General features: G+C 45.4%; 1 protein-coding gene across 1 annotated transcript in view; it reads left to right on the top strand.

Annotated features, from left to right (window-relative positions):
* The first annotated feature begins 18,274 nt into the window (after positions 1-18,274).
* Positions 18,275-23,318, top strand: part of mmrn2a (multimerin 2a) — a 32,938-nt gene continuing 27,894 nt past the window's right edge. The window contains exon 1 of the mRNA XM_041176480.1: positions 18,275-18,849. Within this exon, the coding sequence (XP_041032414.1) occupies positions 18,518-18,849 (332 nt within the window). The 5' untranslated portion in view covers positions 18,275-18,517. The remainder of the gene's footprint in view (positions 18,850-23,318) is intronic.

Below are 23,318 nucleotides of genomic sequence, written 5' to 3'. Positions count from 1 at the left end.
GTGAGGTTGTTCACTTTGGTCATAAGAATGAAAAACAGAATATTTTTTTAAAAGGCATGAAACTTGTCAGTGTTGTTATTCAGAGAGACCTGTGTATGCTCGTACAAGGAACTCAAAGTTAGCCTGCAGGGACAGCAAGCAATTAGGAAGGCAAATGGTGTGTTGGCCTTTATTGAAAGGGGGCTGGAGTACAGGACTAAAGAAGCCTTGCTTCAATTGTACAGGGATTTGGTGAGACTACACCTGGAAAACTGCAGTTTTGGGCACCATATTTAAGGAAGGATATACTTGCATTGGAGGCAGTGCAGCAAAGGTTTGTCAGATTGGTCCCTGGGATGAAAGGGTTGTGCTATGATGAGAAGCTGAGTAAATTGGGCTTATATTCTCTGGAGTTCAGAAGAATGAGAGGGGATCTCATTGAAGCTTACAAGATTTCGATAAGGCTTCATGAGGTCAACACTGAGGGTTGGTTCCCCAGGTTGGGAAATCTAAAACACGGGGGCACAGCCACAGGATAAGGGGCTGATCATTTAGGACTGAGATGAGGAGACATGTCTTCACTCAAAGACTTGTGGATCTTTGAAATTCTCTACCCCAGGGGGTTGTGGATGCTCCGGGATTGACATATTTTTGGTCTCTCAGGGAATCAAGGGATATGGGGAGTGGGCAGGAAAGTGGAGTCGAAGCCCAAGATCAGCCATGATCATATTGAATGGCAGAACAGGCTCATTGGGCCTTATGGTCTGCTCATATCCCTTGCGTTTGGTAGGATCCAAGCTGAGGCTATCCTTGGACAAGCCTGATCCCAGAGTGGAACCCAGCTTGATAGATCCTAACTTTTGTTTGTTTGTTTAGATACGTGGAGAGTAGCTACTGAACAGAGTCACAGGAGTCCGCTAATGAACTTTTAACAAAAGAATAAAAATATTTATTAAACAAAATAAGATGAACTATATCACAATACTCCTTCACCCACAACTATACCTTTACAGATGTATACATATTTTTAAGTGTAACAGAAGTTACAAAAGCTATCTTATACCCTTATGATCACAGTAAGTACACAGTCCATGTAAACCAAAGGCACCCTGTGGTCAGACACACCACACTCTGAAACCAAGTGACAGATGCCACCTTAACCAGATGCTATGGATCTCCCTTCAACTCCCCCCAGATGCTTGTCACACCGTGAACCAGCCAGTCTCCCTGAATTCCTTCTTTCACATGAGGGTTTCCAATCTTCTCTCAAACCGATGTTTTCTCTCAGACACCTTCTGTAAGGGTTCACCTCCAGGGTTTCAAACTTTCCTTCTGATGTTCCTCTTCCCTGGGTCACCACATGCATTCAAGCTGTCTTCCATGCACTCTCACTCATCAACTCAGCTGTAAACAGTGTACCATTACTGTTTCACATGCCCATAGCAAAGAGTTACAGACCTTCAGTTGTCTGTTTGGACCTTCTTGTCGCTTGCAAGCTGTTCTTGCTTTAAATCTGCTTTCTGCAGCTTGAAGCTTTAAACTTGAAGCTTGGAGCCTTTTTCTGCCCCTCACTCTTAACTTTACTTAACAGGACCTTTTGCAGGTACCTTGTCTTCCTTTGACTAGAAGGTCTTCTTTGGACTTCCCCTTTTTCTATTCTCCTGGATTTTGGGGATTTTCTTTAGCTTGGGACTGGCTATCTGTCCCTTTTGCTCCAGTCTCTCCTGGCAGCAACTTTCAGAACCAACTGAACTCTGCAGCTTCCAAATCAAACTGATGTTTCTCTTCTTCTGTGTGTGTATGTGGGAGAGACCCGCCTCTCTGGACCCCTGTTGCTAGGCAACAGCCCAATTCTTCCACCCTTGTTTGCTTAGCTTTGCTTTAGGAGTTGTAAAACTCATTAGAAATGCAGGCACCTCTTTAAAGTGAAACTAAAACTCAATTTGACCTTTCTTAACACACAGATGCAGAAATATAAATCAAATTTAAACTTTAAAGCTAAAACTCATTCCTAACACCTATGAATACCAATATAACCTACTTAAACTACCTATATTTCCTAACGCGTTCTTGTGAAGTACTTCTGAAGTGAAATCACTCTTGTGATGCAGGAAATGTGGCAACCAATTTGTACACAGCAAGCTCCTACAAACAGCAATGAGCTAATGACCAGATAACCTATTTGAGCGCTGTTGGTTGAGCGATAAACATTGGCCAAGACAATGGTGGGAAACCCACTGCTCTTCCAATAATGACATGAAATCTTTTACTTCCACCTGAAAGAGCAGACTTGGTTTAACATCTCATCCAGAATAAGGCACCTGCAACAGTGCAGCACTCCATCAGCATAGTGCACTGAAGTGTCAGCCTAGATATGGTGCTCAGTGATGCCTGAGCCCATGACCCGCTGACTCAGAGTTGAGAGTAACCAGCTCAACCCTATGTCTTGACTACCGAGAAGTTGTGCTGCAGAGGCCTGCTATGTCTTGGTATTTAATTTCCCATTCATAATTCAGTTTCAATTTTAAAATCATACATTTTGTCCTTATTTTTATGCAATATTTCACTTTTATATGATTATTTCTAGTTAAAGTAAAACTTAGAGCTTTATAGGGTCCAGTGGAATTGATTAGGGTTCATGCCAAGGGTGATAGGCAACTGCAACAGACATGGTAGTCATGACAACTATGATCATTATTCTGTGGTTGTCGTAGCTCCAGCGTTGTAATAACTACCACACGTACAGTGAAAATCTTGTATGATAGGTGCAGGTGGTCTGATAGTTGCTGTCACACCACTCCAGTGTTGAAAGGTTAGAGCTTGGGTGGTGTTGTGTAGGTTGTCTCTTGTTGTGTGGGAGTTGTTGTCTGCAGAGCTGCTGCTTAATGTCAGAAGGTCTCAATTAGAGTTGAAGGGTACGGCACTATCAGGTACAACAGGGGTGGCAACTACAAATACATTCAAGTGTGAATCCAGATGGTAAATTTGTCTAGCTAATTAAAACTGACTGGCGATATACCAGACTCCAATGTTGGCTGTATTCAATACAAGTTGAAATCTCCATCCTAGAGCTGGAAAATAAAGGGGTATAAGTTAAAAATAAGATTTAAGAAATAAGATAATGAAAATGTTTTTATGAAGTGATTAGCTGAGATATTCACCTTACTCCATGTGACCTGAATGAGGTAAATATTAAAACTGAAAATCAGAGCACAAAAATATTTTTGTGAAGTAATTTATTTGAAGGGTTTCTTATATCCAACAGATTTCACTCAACGACTCACTTCATTACCTTCATTCAAGCAATTATTTTAATCAACAATTTTAGTCACACAAATATGAAACACAAATATTCAGACAAAATAATTATACTCAAAAACACTATTTGACAAAAAAAATTATTTTCACAATGAATTTGCTTTACTTGACTTAACTCTAGTTTAATTAGATTTACAACTTTCTCTGTATGCTTCTGATTAATTATTCACTACAGGCTGGATTTCCATCTTAGAGACAGTTAGCTGGAGTTGGAAAATTTCACGCCTCTGGAGGAAGTGCCCCAAGTGACGTGATTTTTGCTCTGGGGAATGAGGGCAGGTTGGAGTCTGTACACACTCCCTGCACACAGAACAGAGGTGCCCAAAGGAGCTGCTTGTTAGAAGGGCTGCCTCGGTTCTCTGTGGGACTTCATCCCAGTTCTGTTCACTATTATACTCTCTAGCCCTCACCCCTTACACTCCCTCACCCCTTCCACCCACTCCCCAAGCCTCATGCATGCCTACTCAATTCAACCCATGTCCTCACCGACCTCCAATGGCTCCTCGTACTGTCCATGCCAATCTATGCCAAACCATGTTCCTCCACCCACCCCCAATGGCCCCTTGTACCCTCCATGCCAACCCATGTCCCTCTACCCTCCTCCTTGGCCCTTTATAGTCCAGAAATTTCCTGACTGTGCACCTGCTTGGGTAGCAAAAATCCAGGTCTGTGGACCACATCTTGAGCCAAAATAGAGGTTTCTTGGGGGTCTTACTCAGCTGTTATAGTTTCTGATGTTTTTCAAGAAGTGTTTTGAGTTTGCTGTTGTTCCCTCAGGTGCTATATAAATGCAAGTCTTTTTTTTCTTTGGGTTATAGTCTGGTACATTATACTTAGCAGGTGCCGCACATACATGGGTATAGCTCGGCTCAGTTGGTGGCCCTCTCTGCTTCGACTCAGAGTTTGAGCCCCACCATAGCACATAACGCAGGCTGATTTACACTAGCATTGCAAAATCTCAAAGCCATAAGATATACAAATATAACACTAGGGTTTGTTTCCAGAGGGATAGGATTGAAAAGCAGAGAAATATGTTGCACTTGTGCAGAATTTTGGTTAGATCACACTTGAGTAATGTGAACAGTTCTGGTCCCCACATTTTAAAAAAAGGATACAGAGGCACTGGGGAAGTACAAAATACAAAACTGTTAGCAAAACTGAGAGGAACTCTGAGGAAAGATTGAATGGGCTCCGACTCTTTTTGAACAGAGAAGACTGAGGAGTAAGCTAATAGAAGAATTTAAAACTATGAATGGAGTTTAATAGGATAAACATGAAGAAGGGGCCAGTAACATGAGATAGTTATTAGTAAATCCAATTTAAAAATTCAGGAGAAACTTCTTTACTCAGAGAGTGGTGAGAAAGTGGAACTCACTACCACGAGGAGTGGTTGAAGCGAAAAGCATGGATGCATTTAAGGAAAAGCTGGATAAATACATGAGGGAGAAAGGAATAGAAGGATATACTGATAGGTTGAGATGAAGAGGGGCTGGGAGGAGGTCCGTATACTCCAGCTGGGCTGAATGGCCTGTTTTAGTGCTGTAAATTCGATGTTTTTTTTATTCATTCAAGGGATGTGGACTTCGCTGGCTAGGCCAGCATTTATTGCCCATCCTTATTTGCCCTTGAGAAGCTGCTTTCTTGAACCGCCACTGTCCATGTGGTGTAGCTACACCCACTGTGCTGTTAGGGAGGGAGTTCCGGGATTTTGACCCAGCGACAGTGAAGGAACGGCCGATATATTTCCAAAGCAGGATGGTAAGTGGCCTGGAGGGGAACTTGTGGGTGGTGGTGTTCCCCTCTATCTGCTGCCCTTCTCCATAATAACTTTAATTTTAAACAAAAACATTTTTGCAATCTGGTTTACATTTTAGAAATGGATGCCAGATCAAAGCCTGGATGAAAAATGGCCTCTCGTTCATGGCTCACCCCTCGATCCATCCCATGCGGTTCTTTGTCTAGAGCAGAATATTATTGCAGGAACTGTATGTGTTTTTGCAGTAAGCACACCTTGCTTGTAACTGAATGTTTCAGGCTGATGATCTCTTGTAACCTTTAATGTAACTCTTTTGAGTACAAACACATTTCTATCTGTTTCAGATGAAGTTACATTGCTTCATAGTTTGCCATTGTGAGATTTGAATTCTTGATCTTGGGGTTACAAACCCAGTACCATAACCACTTGGCTATTTAGGCCAAGCCCTGGTGACAGTGTAACTCTTTCGAGTACAAACACATTTCCATCTGTTTCAGATGAAGTTACATTGTTTCATAGTTTGCCATTGTGAGATTTGAACTCTTGATCTTGGGGTTACAAGTCCAGTACCATTTAATGTAACATGATTTGACCTCGGATGAAGTCAGTATTCTGCAGTAAGCTGCCTTATTCACATCCCCGGTGGTTCCTGGTCTACATGCTGTTCTCAGCTTCTTAAACTCTGGGATTCTGCAGCACCTCCCTGTAGACTATTTCCTGAGACTAAGTTGTACAGCCAGCACTTTGTATGTCACTGGAAATCAATAAACAATAAATGCTGTAACTGCATTAACTAAATATTCACATGGGGGGGGGGGGGAAAGAAAACTCTACCTTCCCCCATTAAGCCTCCTCAATAATTCACAGGACAGGAGGTTGTCAGCGAGCAGAACTTGTGCTTCTTAGTGAAACATCGGGTGCAATCAATGAATAGCAGATCCTAGCCCTGCTCTGTAACAAATGGGAAATGGCTGGTTGATTAATGGCCACTGCATTCCATCCAAACCTTCAGTCAGTTGCCAGCCACATGAAACAGTGCCTTTAAAGCCAAAAATGCAATATTTGTGTTCCTCTGGGGTACATTCTAGATATCCTGTTTATCTGCAGCAAGCTCTCTAGGTGATTACTTGACATCAGGATGTGCATTGACTGGAATGTTAGCTTTACGACTGGCACAATTTGAGTTTACTAAAGAATGATGTGATTTCAGTCCTTTGGTGACTTTGATTGGAGTTCAGTCCAGAATAATTTATCGTGTGGCCAACGTTGACAATTCACAGAACCAGCCCGATACCTTACCCCAGGAAATACACCCAGCAGAGCCCAGACCATTGACCTACTCGACACCACAGAGAATCCAGTCTGGGACCCCAGAAAGTCCAGTAGCCAGAGAAATCCACTGTTCTGATCAGGGGAACACACCACCACATCACAGCAAGCGACCCACAGTAATGTCAACACTTCACAATAGCCCAACTAGCCTACTTTGGCACTATACTACAGTGGTGTAGTGGTAATGACACTGGACTATTAATCCAGCAAACCTAAGCTCATGCTTCAGTGAACATGGTTTCAAATCCCACCATGGCAGCTGTAAATGGAATCTCAGTGGTGACTATGAATTTATCACTAATTGTTGTTAAAAACCCATCTGGTTCACTAATGCCCTTTAGGGAAGGAAATCTGTTGTCCTCACCTGGTCTGGCCTACATTTTACGCATGGACCCAAAGCAATGTGGTTGACTGTTAACTTCCCTTCCCTCTGAAATGGCCTAAGAACCTGCTTAGCTCAAGGGTAGTTAGGGATGGGCAACAAATGCTGACCTTGCCAGGGATGCCCACATTCCCACAAAAGGATAAAACTGCAATTTCCCAGTCAACCCTGTCCTGCTGGCAAATCCAGTTAAACGCTGCCCTGGGTAAGGGAATGTAGGTGGATGAAGGAAGGTGAGAGGCCAGGATAAGAGATGCAATGGGTGCAAATGAGCGGTGAGAAGTACCATTGGCTGATAGGCCCAACAGGAAGCGTGGGCCGTGTAGTTTTGGTGGCACCCTGAAAGGAGCTCACAACACTCTAATTTCAGATGAGTGCGTGGGAGTTGCATTTACTCCGTCAGCACACTCCCTCCCTGAAATTTGGCATCACTTCTTTCATGGGCCGATGGATAGGGACTGGCCGCATCCCCTTTGCCAGTCCAAGATAGAGGTGGCGCTTTCTTTAATGATTCATTCTTGGGGTGTGGGTGTTGTTGGCAAGGCCAGCGTTTATTGTCCATCCTCAGGTACCCTTGAGAAGGTGGTGGTGAGGTATGACTCCAACCAGTGGAGAGTTTTCCTTCTGACTCTCACTGACCTCAGTTTCCTAGGGCTCCTTGATGCCACACTCAGTCAAATGCTGTCTTGATGTCAAAGGCAGACGCTCTCACCTCACCTCTTGAATTCAGCACTTTTGACCTTTGTTGGACCAAGGTTGTAATGAGGTCGGGAACCCAATGGTCCTGGTGGAACCAAACTGATCGTCAGTGAGCAGGTTATCGCTGTGAAAGTGCCGCTTGATAGCACTGTCGATGATCCCTTCCATCATTTGGCCAAAGACTGAGAGTAGACTGATTTTTTTTTTTATTCATTCATGGGACGTGGGTGTCCCTGGCTAGGCCAGCGTTTATTGCCCAACCCTAACAGCCCTTGAGAAGGTGTGGCTAGCTGCCTTCTTGAACCGCTGCAGTCCATGTGGTGTAGGTACACCCACTCAGGTGCTGTTAGGAAGCAAGTTCCATGAACTTGACCCATCAATAGTGAAGGAACAGCGATAAAGTTCCAAGTCAGGATGCTATGTGACGTGGAGGGGCACTTGCAGCTTGTGGAGTTCCCATGCATCTGCTGCCCTTGTCCTCCAGGTGGTAGAGGTTGCAGATTTGGAAGGTGCTATTGAAGGAGCCTTGGTGAGATGCTGCAGTGCATCTTGTAGATGGTACACACTGCTGCTACTGTGCATTGGTGGTGGAGAGAGTGAATGTTTAAGGTGGTGGACAGGGTGCCAGTCAAGCGGGTTGTTTTTCCTTCGATGGTGTCAAGCTTCTTGAGTGTTCTTGGAATTGCAATCATCCAGGCAAGTGGAGAGTATCCCATCACACTCCTGACTTGTGCCTTATAGATGGTGGACAGGCTTTGGGGAGTCAGGAGGTGAGTTACTCACCATAGAATTCCCAGCCTCTGACCTGCTCTTGTAGTCACAGTATTTATACGGCTAATCCAGTTCAGTTTTTGGTCAATGGTAACCCCCAGGAAATGGATAGTGGGGGATTCAGTGATGGTAATGCCATTGAACATCAAGGGGCGATGGTTAGAATCTCTCTTGTTGAAGATGGTCATTGCCTGACACTTGTGTGGCACAGATGTTACTTGCCACTTATCAGCCTGAATATTGTCCAGGTCTTACTGTATTTGGACATGGACTGTTTCAGTATCTGTGGAGTTGTGGATGGTGTTGAACATTGTGCAATCATTAGCGATCATCCCCGCTTCTGACCTTATAATGGAAGGAAGGTCATTGATGAAGCTGCTGAAGATGGTTGAGTCTAGGACACTACCCTGAGGAACTCCTGCATCAATATCCCGGGACTGAGATGATTGAAAAACCGCAACTATCTTCCTTTCATGGGGTGGTAATTGTCCAGGTTGGATTTGTCCTGCTTTTTGTGGACAGGGCATACATGGAAAATTTCCCACATTGTCAGGCAGATGACAATGTTGTAGCTGTACTGGAACAGCCCGGCTAGGAGTGCAGCAAGTCCTGGAGCACAAGTCTTCAACGCTGCAGCTGGAATGTCAGAATCTGTGGCCTTTGCTTTATCCAGTGCATTCAGCTGTTTCTTAACATTACCATATTTGACATAGTCTATGCCCTGCACTATGCATTTGCACATTCTCTGTGTAAACACAGGGTCAGATCAATTGCGCAGTGTGTAAATATCAGGGGGAGGATGTGGAATTGGACACTCAGTCTAGGATCAAATGGAATGACAAGATTGCAGACTGATTTAACCTCAGGTAGTGGTCAGGCAGTGAGGTAGTAGAGTATGGAGTTAGTGGTGGGGACTGAAGACAACGGCTGAAACCAGGACGATAAAGGGTGTAGGATGAACTCTCCAACATCACATTCCCGCTAGGGAACTTCATCATTGGAAGCGTCAATTGGAAATTCAGTCATTGGCCATGCTTAACTGGTCATAAACTCACATGTAGTTTATTCTAGGCTACCAATTCTGTGGCTGGGGAGCGAGGTTCTCTGATAGAAGATTGGAAGTTTACTTTTTATATCGCAACTTTGTAAGGCCAGATAGCTGAAACTATCTCCAAAGGAGATTTGTCCCTACTGTGTTCAGGACAAGACAAATTTCTCATGGACATTCCAGTCCAGAATGCTAGACATATCTAGATTTCAGAATTACCTGGGTGATGCTAGAATGCCTAACCATGAATGTGTGAACCGGAAAACACTCTGGATATAAATATTTACCTGGGGAGGATTTTCGGGTCGTCGGGTGGGTTTGGCACTGCTGGGGTGGGGGCGTTGGCGGGAGGAAGGAGAGCGCAAAGGTTTGCACGTGTGTGTGGGGCACGTGTGTGTGTGTGCACTGAAAGCTCCCTGCTACCTCAGGGAGCTGAAGAATTTTAAAGTCAGAAATAAAGCCTTTTGAGAAGGTGCAAAACAATTCCCCACGTAGGATTCACTCACATGAACAAGGATATAGTAAAAATTCTGTCAGGGCATTTTAAAAAAATTAATGTTGGAAACCTCATCCCGCCTGTGGATGAGGTTTCCTAAAAAAATCCGAAGGCCGCCTGGTCGATTCACCCGCCCACCAACTGTAAAGTTGGACGGGCAGCGAAAAATAGCTTTAAATCAATTGGTTAATGGCCTCAATAGGCCTCTTAATCGTCAGCGGACGTGCTGCCGACTCTCTCGTGTGCCTGCCGACTGAAATATCGCGCGAGTGAGCAATGACATCAGGTCGCTCACCTGACGTCATCACGCGCTATTTTACACCCAATCAGGTCGGGCCCACCCCTGAGACGTAAAATCCTGCCCCCGAAGGCAAAATAGTGACAAAACAGCAATAAAGCTTAAATGTTTTGATGCACTTTTTTTAGATGCCCTGTTGAGGATTCAAAACAGACAAGCTATATTCAACAAGCACTTGCTGCAAACAGACTGGAGGGTGATGTGGGCGGGGGGGAGAGGGGATGCAGTGACTCTAATACTGGGAGAACCCAGTGTGAGGTTACAGTGTAACATAGGCCTCAGAATCAGCACTACCAACAGGCCCAGAGCTGGGGAAAGCATGCGCGCAAATAAGGCCTCAATCGTGCCTCCAGGAGATTGAATCGGTATTTAAATTATTAAGTAAATGGTTTAAAAATTTAATTAAACATGAGATGGGACACGTTTTTATATGTTGGAAAAGTTTTTTCATTTATTTAATAAAAGCTTTAGGAAGCCTCTTCCCGCTCATGGATGAGGTTTCCTAAAAAAACACAAAGGCCGCTTTGGCTTAAGGTTGGACGGGCAGCGTTAACAATTACAGCGGTTACTCCCTTGAAGGGAGTTTACATATTGGTGGGGGCGCAGCCGACTCCAGCGCGCGCCCGCCGAACGAAATATCGCGGGACTGCCTGATGTCATCGCGCCTCATTTTAATTTCTGGCGTGTCGGGCCCTCCCTCACACACCAGCTGAAAAATCCTCCCCTAAGTGTCATCAGGCTGAGTGCTGTGGACTTTATTTCTTAGACGATTTGGGTCTGTCTGACCCTGTACACACCTGGCAGGATCCTGACACACTGTTAAACCCCTTACGCACCCAGCAAAAATAAAGCCAATTTTTCAATCAATTTGCCAGTACATAGATGCCAATTGTCAGCAGTCATGCAGCTAATGTATCAGCTCAGCTTTTATTCCTCTTGACACTACTGCTGCTGACCAGGGATCACTCTGTCAATACGCTGAAGGCCGGGACCCTACAGGTTTCATGTCAAATCTGTCACCGGAATGGCAAGTTTTATTAAAATGCAGTGGAACCACTGCGACTGTTTACAGCCCAGACGTTGAAGACAACCATTGGTTTTAAGGCAAAAAAACTACAAACAGTGACGGGTGAACCGTGTCATGTAATAAACTCAGCCACCCTGCCAGAACTAAGTGGGAACCCCACGAGGCCATCACATCCACTATTTGTCGATTTGTTTGCTATGGTAGCAAGTCCACCGAGTTGCTTCAGTCGGCGCAAAAAAATTCCGGCCAAATGGTGTTTCTGACCAACAGACTTCCAAACTGGAGAGGTTACTGTTGTGCAAACGTTGTAGAAGCTTTACCAACCAACCTTACACCCCTCCCCCACCCCCAGCTCATCCCCAACGCCATGAACTGTTGGCTCAGAGGCAATTAAAAATCAATGCCCTTCCTTACAAATGCATTCCTGTTTCCTTGGTATCTGTCCCCCTCTAGTGTTCCAACTCAAAATGCACATTGTTGCTGGAGAGAGCTTGGTGCCTCCAGAGCTGACTGTCATTGTTCAGTGAGGGCCTGCACAGATGCTTAGGGCCTCTCCACATCACTGTGCTCTTGCCAAAAATAAGGATGGGGGAACTGAAAAGTTTGGTGAGCTGTGAGTTCACTGCTCTGAGTTTACTGAACTGTTAAATGCTTAAAGGCAGTCTGGATTTAGTATCAACGGCAACTTGAATTTGCATAGCGCCTTTAACGTAATAGAGCACCTCAAGGCCTTTCTCAAGAGTGTTATTAAACCGGGACAGCCAACCAAAAACCTTGGGCAAAGAGTAAGTTTTAAGGAGCATCGTAAAGGAGGAGAGCAAGTTAGAGAGATTTTAGGGAGGGAATTCCAAAGGCTAGGGCCCAGGCAGATAGCTGCTACCAATGGAGGAGGAAATAAACTGGTGATGCGCAAGAGTCCAGAATTGGATGAGTGCACATATTGTGTGGAACTAGAGGAGGTAATAGAGATAGGGAGGGAGGGAATGAGGCCATGGAAGGATTTGAAAACAAGGATGAGAATTTAGGGACCGATTGAACACAGGAATGGGGCGGCCGACCTGCTGAAGACTGAAACCTCAAAACATAATCATAGAATAACACGGAACAGAAGGAGTCTAGTTAGGCCCATTATGCCCATGCCAGCTCTTTGAAAGATCTATCCAATTAGTCCCACTCCCATTTCTTTCCCTGAGGTTTTTTTCCTTTTTTATGTAAGTTTCCAATTCCCTTTAGAAAGTTATTTTTGAATCAGTTGCCACCACTCAGTTTTCAGGCAGTGCATTCCAGATTATAACGGCTTGCTCTGTAAAATCAATCCCTTTGATTATTTTGCCAATTATTCTTAAGCCTGTGTCCTTTGGCTACCAGCCTGCCCGCCAGTGGAAACAGTTTCTTAGTCTACTCCACCAAACCCTCTCATAATTTTAAACACATATTAAATTCTCACCTTAACCTTCTCTGCTCTGAGGGAAATAATCCCAGTTTCTATTCACATGAACTATTCACCCTGAGACAATTCCAATAAATCTCTTCTGCACCCGCTCCAGGCTCTTGACATAAGTTGATTTAAAATAAGTTCTACCCAGCTGAACAGTGGAGCTACCAAACAGAACATCAAAATTAGCTCTGTGCTTGAGTCAGAAGAATGTGGGTTCAAGTCCCACTCCAGGACTTGAGCACATGATTGAGGCTGACACCTCAATGCAGTACTGAGGGAGCGCTGCAGAGTTACTGGCCCTGGATTTTTGTCACCGAAACAGGTATCTGGAGTCAGGAAATTTCCTCAGAAAAAGGCCCCCGAATGCTGCGATCTTCAATCCGAGGATGCAGGTGTGGAAACCCTGGAAACAGAATGTAGGTGGCCATGGGGGTGGATGGAGTGTCAGGGCAGAATGGTTAGAAGGCCCACCTTGGTTTTCTGGGGCTTTATCCCAGTTGTGTTATAAGATTTTAATTCCTCCATCTCTCATCCCTCACACCGTTTCACCCGCACCCACCGCTCCCCCCCCCATGGCTCCTTATACTGCCCATGCCAACTCATGCCTCCCCCACCTATCCTCCATGGTCCTTTATACCCTCATTCCAACTCACCCACCCTGGGCAGAACTCAGGAGCCATGTGAAGATGAAATATAAATAACATTCTAAAAATCTAATACAGATTTCCCTTGATAGTTTAAAAAACTCTCATGCATGAAAGCCCATTCAAAGCATTTTTGGTAAATCTCAAGTGTTTAATCCCTTATAAAAACAAATGTCTATTCATACCCCACATCAAATACAGCTAATCGTTTAATGCTGAGAAAAAGATATCAAAGTTTTTTGTATTGCACTCATCAGGACACTTCATAAGAATACCAATATAAGGGGGAAACAACAATTTATACTGTATGAGAAAAGAGTGCTGATTGGTTGCCAAGTGGATACTGATTGGTAGAGGTGTTGCCATTGAGAATGCACCAGTGATGGTGACTGACAATTAACTGCCAAGTATTACTAAAATTTAAACCAGGCAGCTTGACCCTGATTGATAAGGCCCTGAGGAATAAGTCAGCGAATGGCTATCACTTATTTTGTTTGGCTGAAACAGGCGCAAAGTGTGTATATGTTTTTTCTGTCTACAAAGAACAGGGCCCTGTGTATTAATATATATAGCTTTCAGTACACACAAATGTGCCACATTGCAAGCCTGACTGACAATCTTAAATTGGTTGTTAGCATAATTCTTAGCATACTGAAGATTATTTAGCAAACTTTGCCCAATCGTGGAATCATATACTCATGCAGCATAAATTGTCGTTTTCCCCTTATACTGGTATTCTTGCGAAGTGTCTTGATGAGTGCAAAATGAAAAGCTTTCTCAGCAATACCCAAACTCTGTACTGCTAAACAGCCAATCCTTTAATAGTCTCTTTAACGTGCCAATCAAACTGTGAACTCAGAAACTCTACTGAGATAATTGTAGCTTTTGGAAATCAGCCAGGCATTCATAAAGTCCCCTTAGGAAAACTTTGACAAACAACTATTGAAACTGCTAGAACAGAGATTTTTTTTTAACTCTCACTGACAGCCTACTTTTTTCATCTTTAAAGGGCTGGGGATTTAAATAACTTCAGATTATAACAGTTAAGTCAACCTTATCCGCCCTTCAAGAGTGCTTACATCTAATCCATAATGCGTGACTCCCACACTATGGATTAAGGGCCTTGCAAAAGTCAAACTGGGGTCTGTTCGATCTCAGCAAGGAGAAAGGAAGGTCTATGATAGGGTGGAAGACAGGAGAGATTGAATGACAGAACAAGTCAGTCTTCTAGGGCCAAAGGGAAGGGTGATGGGGCAAGAAAGAAACAAAGAAACAAAGGATGTGTCCTGTCCCACCCACCCCTTGCTCAAAACCTGCTCCATTTCTAACTTTCCCAGTTCTGATGAAAGGTCATCAACCTGAAATGTTAACTCTAGATGTTGCCTGACCTGCTAAGTATTTCCAGCATTATCTGTTTTTATTTCAGTCCATTTTAATGTTTGCCCTTCACATGTGTAGTGGCCCAAAGCTCATGCACTTATCCTGCACACAATTCCCTTTTATCGTCCTTTCCATCCACCACTTACCTCACCTATTCTTCAATGTTAACATGCTTTAACTCAATCACTCATTCTAATGGTACATTCCACAGCCTCACAACCCTCTGTGTTAAATAGTTTCTTCCACCCTCTTCCTTAAGTCTCTCATTTTTAATCTTGTTCATCCCTATTTTCTCAAATCTTCAATCACTGGACGCAGTTTACTCTGTCTGATCCCTTCATGATTTTAAGCCCCTGTGTCAAAACATGCTCTAACCTCCTAATAATGACAGCCTCAGCTTATCGGGTCTGTGAATGTCTGGTTCTATAGGTTAATAAAATAAAAGCAAAACACTGCGGATGCTGGAAATCTGAAATGGAAGCAGAAACAGAAAATGCTGGAAAAACTCAGCAGGTCTGGCAGCATCTGTGGAGAGAGAAAGCGAGTTAACCTTTCAAGCCCATATGACTCTTCTTCAGATCTGATGCTGCACAGATGCTGCCAGGTTCCCTACGTTTTTCCAGCATTTCCTGATTTTATTTCTGAGTGGATCTACTCTGGACCTGTCTAAAGCTGCGAACATCCTGCCAACAGTGCGGAACTCAATGCTACAACAAAAAAAAACACCATCTAGCATTCCAAAATTAACATTCTCCTCACTACCCGTTTCCATTGGAACCTGGTACTGGTGTTTGCTTTTCACTGAAGATCTCCAGAGATATTCAGAATCTCTCCTTATCTCTTCCCTCCAGCCGACGGTGCAGCATAGTTAAACGAGGCTGAAACTTTCTCCTTCAGCCTCTCTCTTTTTTGTTATTTTATTAACTATTAATTTGTTGCTTTCATTTCTTCCTTTTCTACTTGATCTTTCTGCTTTGATTTCTCCCTTGGTCCTTTCTCTCCCAGTTTGAAAGACGTGTTACTTCCCTATTTATTGGTTTTGTCAGTTCATTAGCTCCCTACCTGTTCAGACGTCACACATTCTTGCGGAATAACTTTCTCAGAATGGGTGCCAATGCCTCATTAATGGAAAAGCTCTTCTTGACGCCACTCCTTTAACCATGGTTGAGTTCCCTGGTTGTTCTATTATTCTCTATTCTAGCACGAGGCTGGGGCAATAACCCAGGGAATACCAGCTTTGAAGTGCTGCTCCTAAACCTGCTTCATAATCTCCTGAACTCATTTTGCAGCCTCCACTTCTCTACATTATTGCTCCGACATGGACCATGGTGACTGGTTAATCCCCCTCTCGTTCAATGATCTTCAGTCTTTCCAAAATGCTCTTTCCTTAGGCACAAGAGAGGGACAAAACTATAGTTATTGATCAAATCTTTCAAAAATAAACTGGGAAATTATCTGGCATAGAATGGTATTGAGGATTATAGGAATGGGTGCAGACCCTGGTGATCAGTCTACAGGGTCTTTGGCTCCTGGGTGGCACAAGAATTTTCTTTTATTCTTTCTTGGGATGTGGACATCACTGGCAAAGCCAGCATTTGTTGCCCATCCCTAATTGCCTTGAACTGAGTGGCTTGCCAGGCCATTTCAGAGGGCATTTAGGAGTCAACCACATTGCTGTGGTTCTAGAGTCACATGTAAGGATGGCAGATTTCCTTCCCTAAAGGGCATTTTAAAAATTCTTTCACGGGGATGTGGGCTTCGCTGGCTAATCCCTTATTGCCCTTGAGAAGCTGTTGGTGCCTTCTTGAACCGCTGCAGTCCGTGGCGTAGGTACAGCCACAGTGCTGTTAGGGAGTTCCAGGATTTTGACCCAGCGACAGTTATTTCCAAGTCAGGATGGTGAGTGGCTTGGAGGGGAACTTGCAGTTGGTGGTGTTCCAATGTATCTGCTGCCCTTGCCCTTCTAAGTGGAGGTCGCATGGTTGGAAGGTGCTGTCAAAGGGGCCTTACTGAGTTGCTGCAGTGCATCTTTGTAGATGGTACACACTGCTGCCACACTAGTGAGCCAGATGGGTTTTTACAACAATCAATGATAGCTTCACGGTCGCCATTACTGAGACTAGCATTTTTCATAATTCCAGATTAATATTCCAGCAGCGGCCACGGTGGGATTTAAACCCATGGCAGAGGGTGGGGCGCGCTCGCCAACACGCAAAATGACTTGGGATGATGTTGGGTGGAATTCCCAATGCCACCCTGCCTCATTTCAATTTTCAGGTCGGCGGGGGCTCAGTTGAATCAGCTGTGCACCCGCCGACCTGTCAACTGCCAATGAGGCCATTGACAAAGTAATTAACGTAATTAGTGGACCTGCCCGTCCAACCTTGAGGTTGGCAGGTAAGCCGGGAGCCCTGGCGGGCATTGGAAAAAGCATCAAACCCTCATCCACAGGCGGGATGAGGTTTCATGCAGGTTTTTAAAAATTTAATAATGGTGTATTTAAATGTGATGGACATGTCCTAACTCATGTGAGTATCACATGAGGGGACGTGTTAAGGAAATTTTTTTTCTCTGTTTTTAAGATTTTTTATTGTGGAGCCGATCTCCCTGAGGCAGCACTTAGCCTCAGGGAGATGAGTGCGCTTCTTCACGCGCATGTATGAAAGAGCGCACTCTCGGCTCAGGCATTCCCCCGCTGTATGCGCTTCCTTGCGGACATCACGCTGGACGGGCCTTAATTGGCCTGCCCAGGTAAAATGGCGACACGCCCCCAATTGGGGGCACCAATCGGAGGCACGCCTCCACGCGCCCGCTCCTGAACTTCTCCCCCTGACTGGGGGGACGGGGGGGGGGTGGAAATTCCGCCCCATGTCTCCAGAACATTAACCAGGGTTTCTGGATTATTAGACCAGTAAAATTACCACTACACCACCATCTCCCCTGGTAATGGCTGGGTAACTCAGTGTGAAATTTTGCTTGATTGCCTTTGGCAATGAGAGTATTACTCCTCTTCAGGATGGTCTAACACTTACAATTGGGTGGATTGGATGTTGTCTTGTGTAGGAAACTGAGATTCAAAGGACATTTGGATGAAAATTCCTTTTGTCAGTGCAGAAAGTGGTATAAAATGGGGGAGTAATTTCTGCATCAATGCAATCTCAGGACTTTCTGCAATAAATCTGTTGCATTTTGGGTTAATGCCAGAAAATGATAAGCTTCTGGAATGTTTTCCAAGCTAACTGGTTGACTGACTAATGCCCTTTGATGAAGGGAACCTGCTAACCCAGCCTGGGCTACATGTAACTTCAGTCCCACAATTAAGTGGTTGATTCTCAAAGCATCGAGATGTGCCCAAACGGCCCAGCCGGTCAGTCAGTAATAAGCGCCTTACAATACTAAGGAGGCCCAACAACACTTGGACAAGTAATTGTTGCCTTTCCAACCAACGCCAGATTCTGAGATCAATTTTTTAAAACATTGGTGGGGGCAGGGTTAAAAATAATACAAAGACCCACCAATCTGAGTGTTGTTTGCCTGGAATCGAGGAGACGTTTAAAGTTGCCTGCCTGCCCATTTGAGCTGCAACACATTTTCAAAATAATGCTTCTATTTATTATTTTTCACTATTGGAGGCTTCCTTTTCCTGTGCTGAGACTGCCGATAAGACTCTTCCACCTTGTTCCTGTCCTTTGGTAAAGCTAGGAATCGGCGAGTGAGCTGTTTCCTTATGATCCATTGTACAATCTCAGTGCCAACTCCAAACCTTCACAGGAACGCGGAGGCTGCACTGCCCCTCGCCTTTCGACATTTCCCACGCAGACTGGGAGGGTTGAGAAGTTTACTTTTTACTCCTCCTTTGTTTGAGGTTTTCACAGGGCAACAGGAATCCATCCGTGATTCTCACTGCATTCAGCAGGGAAGGAATTGGTTTGTTTGAACCGAGGGAAAAATGACCTTCCGCTTTCTTGTCATTTTCCTATGCCTGAGGCTGGTCTGGCTGAAGGAACGCCTGGAGAATCCCGACGGTGCGGACAACAGTCACAAGGATTTCTTTGGAGACGAGGTTGAATCAGGCAGGCATCGAGGGACCCAGCGCTTCCAAGGCTTTGAAAGTGTTGAGGGCCATGCTGATGATACGCTGGGTGGCTGGGGCTATGAGGTGGTCCAGGGAACCAATAAACCATTCTCCTATGTCCGAACTACCACCTCCGATTCTTCCAAGAGGCTAATGCAGGCTGCAGTTACCAGGGTGCGAGCACCCTTAAAACCACCACCAGGAAGGCAAGTGAAACAGAATCTGATATCCTCCAATTTCGTACAATTCCTAATAATACTTGTAAGATATTCTTGCAGAAATGAATTGTGTTTAACAAAATGCCCTTAATGTTGAACAACTGGTTGCTAACCCTCTTCGGTGTGCTCAGTGTAAGTGAACAATCACCAGACCAGCCACAGAGGTTAGTGATTGGATAATGGGGCAGAATCTTAAAGTTCTTAAAGTGTGGAAGAAACATTAGCCCTTTCTCTCATTGATCATTTGCTCGATGTCAGACCATTGCCATAGGAACAGGACGGGCTTCAGTGCTTTATCTGTGCTGAGCTAGATCTCAGATTGGGTGGCAGTAGTGAGACCTAAATCAGCGAAGTCCCTGCTCCTGACTGTTGCACAGAGTCCTGCTGGAGCGTGTGTCTATATGCATGTGTGTGTGTCCATGTGTATATGTACATGCGAGTGTGCATGTCTGTATGTATACATATATATGTATATATATATATAAAATATATATGTGTATCTGTGAGCATATGTTCATTTGTGTGAGTGTGCCCATGTGTATATAGATGCGTGTGCCTATGGTAATGTATATGCGTGTGTGTTGAGCCTAAGGATTGAGCAGGGCTGTGGCACCCATCATTATTGTGACTCACAAACAAGACTCTCATATAAAGAATTAGTGTCAGTATGTCTTTGGCTTCTGTAAGAGGGGGAGGGTGCATGCCCACTTGTCACCCATAATGTGTTAAAGGGACAGTGCACATGAGTCTTAAATAGTGTCATTCAGAGCTATGGAATCTGGAATTTCCCGTGAGATCTCAGGATATGCAGTGGTTCCAACCACTTGTGACTTTTTCTGTGGTTAAGCATTACTGAACCAGCTACCAGACTGTTCCAGGCCACCAGCTCCCATTGATGTGAGAGGAGAGATACTGGCGGCTCCTAAAGTTGTCAAATTGTCCCTATGCCAGCATGGGAGGAGGTGTTGGCAGGATGTAGCAGTGGTGATCGTGACCGTCACTGGCAATGCCCATGATGTAGATTGCCCACAAGTAACTGTACAGCAGATGGTAGAGCTCTGTAACTGCCTCCAATCTGATCTCGAGCCTGTTACGTTCTCTCCCCTCGGTATAGTCAACACTTTCCCATGGAATTGTGAATTTATAGGTTCTGGGATGCACTGCCTGAGACTGTGATGAAGATACAGCCGGGGCATTGAAAAGGGAATTGGATAGATAGCCGAAGGGCAAAAAAAATTGCAAGACTACAGGGAAAAATGGCAGGGGAGTGGAACAGACTGTGTTGCTTTGCAGAGAGCCAGCATGGACTCGATGGGCTGAATGGCCTCCTTCGGTGTTGTAACCATTCTATGATTCCATGGCCAGGATTTTCCAGGCCTAGGGGTGACTGGCTGGGAGGCAGGAGGTGTTGGAAAATGGTGGGAAACCGTATTGGGGTTTGGGGGGGGGGGGTGGGGCACAGTGGCGGGGAGGCTTCTAGGTGCAGTCCCACTGGTGAGATTTTTCCCAGGAGCGGGAGAAGACATGGATCGGCAAGCGGCCTAAAGAAAAGAGGCAGTCAATTTAAATAATAAATGACCCTATTAGGGGGTGATTTTCCAGGGTGGAGTATCCCCCCCAGGGGTATCCCCCCCACCCCTGTCGTTTGGGGAGACCACCAGCTTCATGGAGGCAGCTTCCCTGCGGCTATCTGGAGAGTCATCGGCTCCGAGTCCCAAAGACGCTGGAGGGGGTGACACGGGAAGGGAAGGCCAATGGACTGTCCGGAGGGGCCTGGCGGCTTGGCCCGCCTCATTTTAAATTTGTCCATTTTGAGGAGTCCTCACAGTCGCCGGCCTATCTCAGCAGCACCCACCTCTCTTTGTGGGGCTGCTGAGGCTTCAGAGCTGCTTGCCCTCTGATTGGGCTGGCTGTATCTATGTGTTTAATTGGGTGGCGGAGACTGGAGCTGGCCAATCAGGAGACTGCCTGCTGGAAAATTACTCTGCTGGTCCCGCTGCCTCCATTTGGCTGTGACGACAGATTCCCGAAGCCTGTGAGAAAACCCTGCCCTATGAATCTAAGACACACAACAATTCTGCATTCTTGTATTGTATATATTCAGGGCTGAATTAGACAGATTTTTGATGAACGATGGGAGTCAAGGGTCATGGAAGGGGGGGTGGGTGGGGGTGCGGTGGGCAGACAGGTAAGTGAAGTTAAGGCCACAATCACATCAGCCATGATATTATTGAACAGCGGAGCAGGCTCGAGGGGCTGAATGGCCTACTCTTGCTCCTAATTCTTGCGTCCTTTTTCAAAAGTAGGGAGAACTTTGTCAGTGGGCTTGTTAGGGGATGCAGTAAACTCTGGGAGGTGTGATCTGTGGCAACCTGTTGCCTTCCCAGGTAGGCCTTTGTTCATCTATTAACACCCTAACTGTGAAATATGGAGATTGGGACACTTGAAGACCAATCCCCATCTTCATTCTAAAGGAACAGCACAGGATTCTGAGGCTCCGGGATACCGGGCAGTGCTGGAATTTGTACTTTGAGTTCCACTCCTGATCTGTTCTCGTGCGATTTTCCAGTCCTGTGAGTGTTCCCATCACAATCGGGCCTTTTGCTGGCAACACCAGGCTGGCCATGTTTCTCACCACACATTCCATATACGTTTCCCAGTAACAAACAGTAAACCCTGAAAAGCAAAAATAGATAGATGCTGAAATAATGAAAAAAACAGACAAAAAAAAGCCTCTGCCCTCTTTCAGAGCTGCTTCCAGCACTGAATTCCTGAGCGTAACCACTATGTGTGGCGCAACATCCTGAGCTGGGTCAGTGTGGAGATTTCCTTCACTATGTTCACATCAATTTAAACTCATTTCATTGTTTAAATGTCACTTATTTTGGGCTTTTAGATCAGAGGTAAGGAAGACACGCACCTTTTTTACAGCACTAGCTGCCGTAAAGCAGTTAGGTTTAAAGGTCCAGACACTTTGAGAAGCCAGGGTGAAGGTAGTTGTATAAGGTGAATGGGCAGATTTCGGGGGTGGGGAAGGTCGTGGGGGGAGGTTAGGGTGGGTTGGGCGGTCATTAGTCAGGTCAGGTGGTCAGTGAGGGAGTGTTGGCTGGTCAGTGGGGTCGAGTGGTCAATGGGGGTGGGGTTCAGGGGTTCAGGGCAGTGGTCATTGTTGGGGGTGGGGTGTTGGTTGGGTGGTAGTGGGGGCTTAGGTGGTCAGCGGAGGGAATGTCAGGTAATCAGAAGGTCGGGTGGTCAGTTGGGGAATGGTCAGTGGGGAGGGTCAAGTGGTCAGGGCAGCGACCAATAGGGGGCTTGGGCGGTCAGTGGGAGTTTAGGGGAGGGTGATCAAAGGGAGGAGGGGAGTTAGTCAGGGTGATAGTCAGGGGGAGGGTAGTTAGGGGTATAGTTGGGTATGGTGTGGGCAGTTGGGGAGTGCCATGGGGGCTTAGTCAGGGTGGGAGTGAGTTAATTGTGGGGGTAGCCTAACGGAAGGTAGTTTGGGGTTTGGGATAGTTGAACAGTGGGGAGGGCAGTTGGGGGGTCTCATAGAGAGGTAGTTGCCGGGTCCCTGGGAGTGGGGGGGGTGGGTTGGTCAGAGGCTAGTCAATGGTAGTGGGTAGTCTGGGTGGAGGGTCGAAGGGGTTGGGGAAGTCCCATGGGGGGTGGGGGGTGGGGTGGCTGGGCAAAGTGTGTCAGTACTTATAGCTACCCATAAGTTTTAATTCTTCTAACTTTTCCTAGGTAACTATCGCTGCATGACAGTCGGAACCATCCGAAGTTTATGATTTATATCGTACTTTCATTTGGTTCCCATGGTAGGGCAGTTTCCAAACAGAAGTTTGAACTTCCTGGGCAATTGTCATGCAAACCTTACGAGGGGACTCCATGGGGTTCCCCCAGGGCATCTTTGGGGGGTGCCCCACCAAGTACAACACCTCAGAGCTCAAATGTTATGTGCCAATCTGTTTTTTGTGATGTTGATTGAGGGATAAATATTGGGCAGTGGGGTTAACTTTTCTTCAAAATAGTGGCACAAGGTCTTTTATATCCACCCAAGCGGGCAGATGGAGGCCTTGGTTTAATGTCTCATCCATGAGATGGTGCCTCCAACAGTGCAGCACTCCCTCAGTACTCCATTGGAGTGTCAGCTTTGTATTTTTTTTGTACTCGTGGCCTGCTTTGGGATTTGAACCAAGAACTTTATGATTCAGAGGTGAGAGCGTTACCAACTGAGCCATGGCTAACACAACAAGTGCTGCCAACCCTCCAGGTTGGTCCAGACGCTGCCTGGAATGAAAGCTTAATCTCCTGGACTCGGATGTGAGAATATTCATAGGGACATTAAATAAAATAACCTTTGAACACTTCTGGTTTATTGGTAATAAAGGTTTTGGAGACAGATAAATGGTAACTGGGTGAGGCAGTTGGGAATTGTGATAAAATCTCTAGGAATACAT

Source organism: Carcharodon carcharias, chromosome 28, assembly GCF_017639515.1.
Source record: "Carcharodon carcharias isolate sCarCar2 chromosome 28, sCarCar2.pri, whole genome shotgun sequence".
Classification (NCBI taxonomy): domain Eukaryota; kingdom Metazoa; phylum Chordata; class Chondrichthyes; order Lamniformes; family Lamnidae; genus Carcharodon; species Carcharodon carcharias.
The sequence above is the reverse complement of the archived record's forward strand: the minus strand, read 5'-3'. Positions and strand labels throughout refer to the sequence as shown.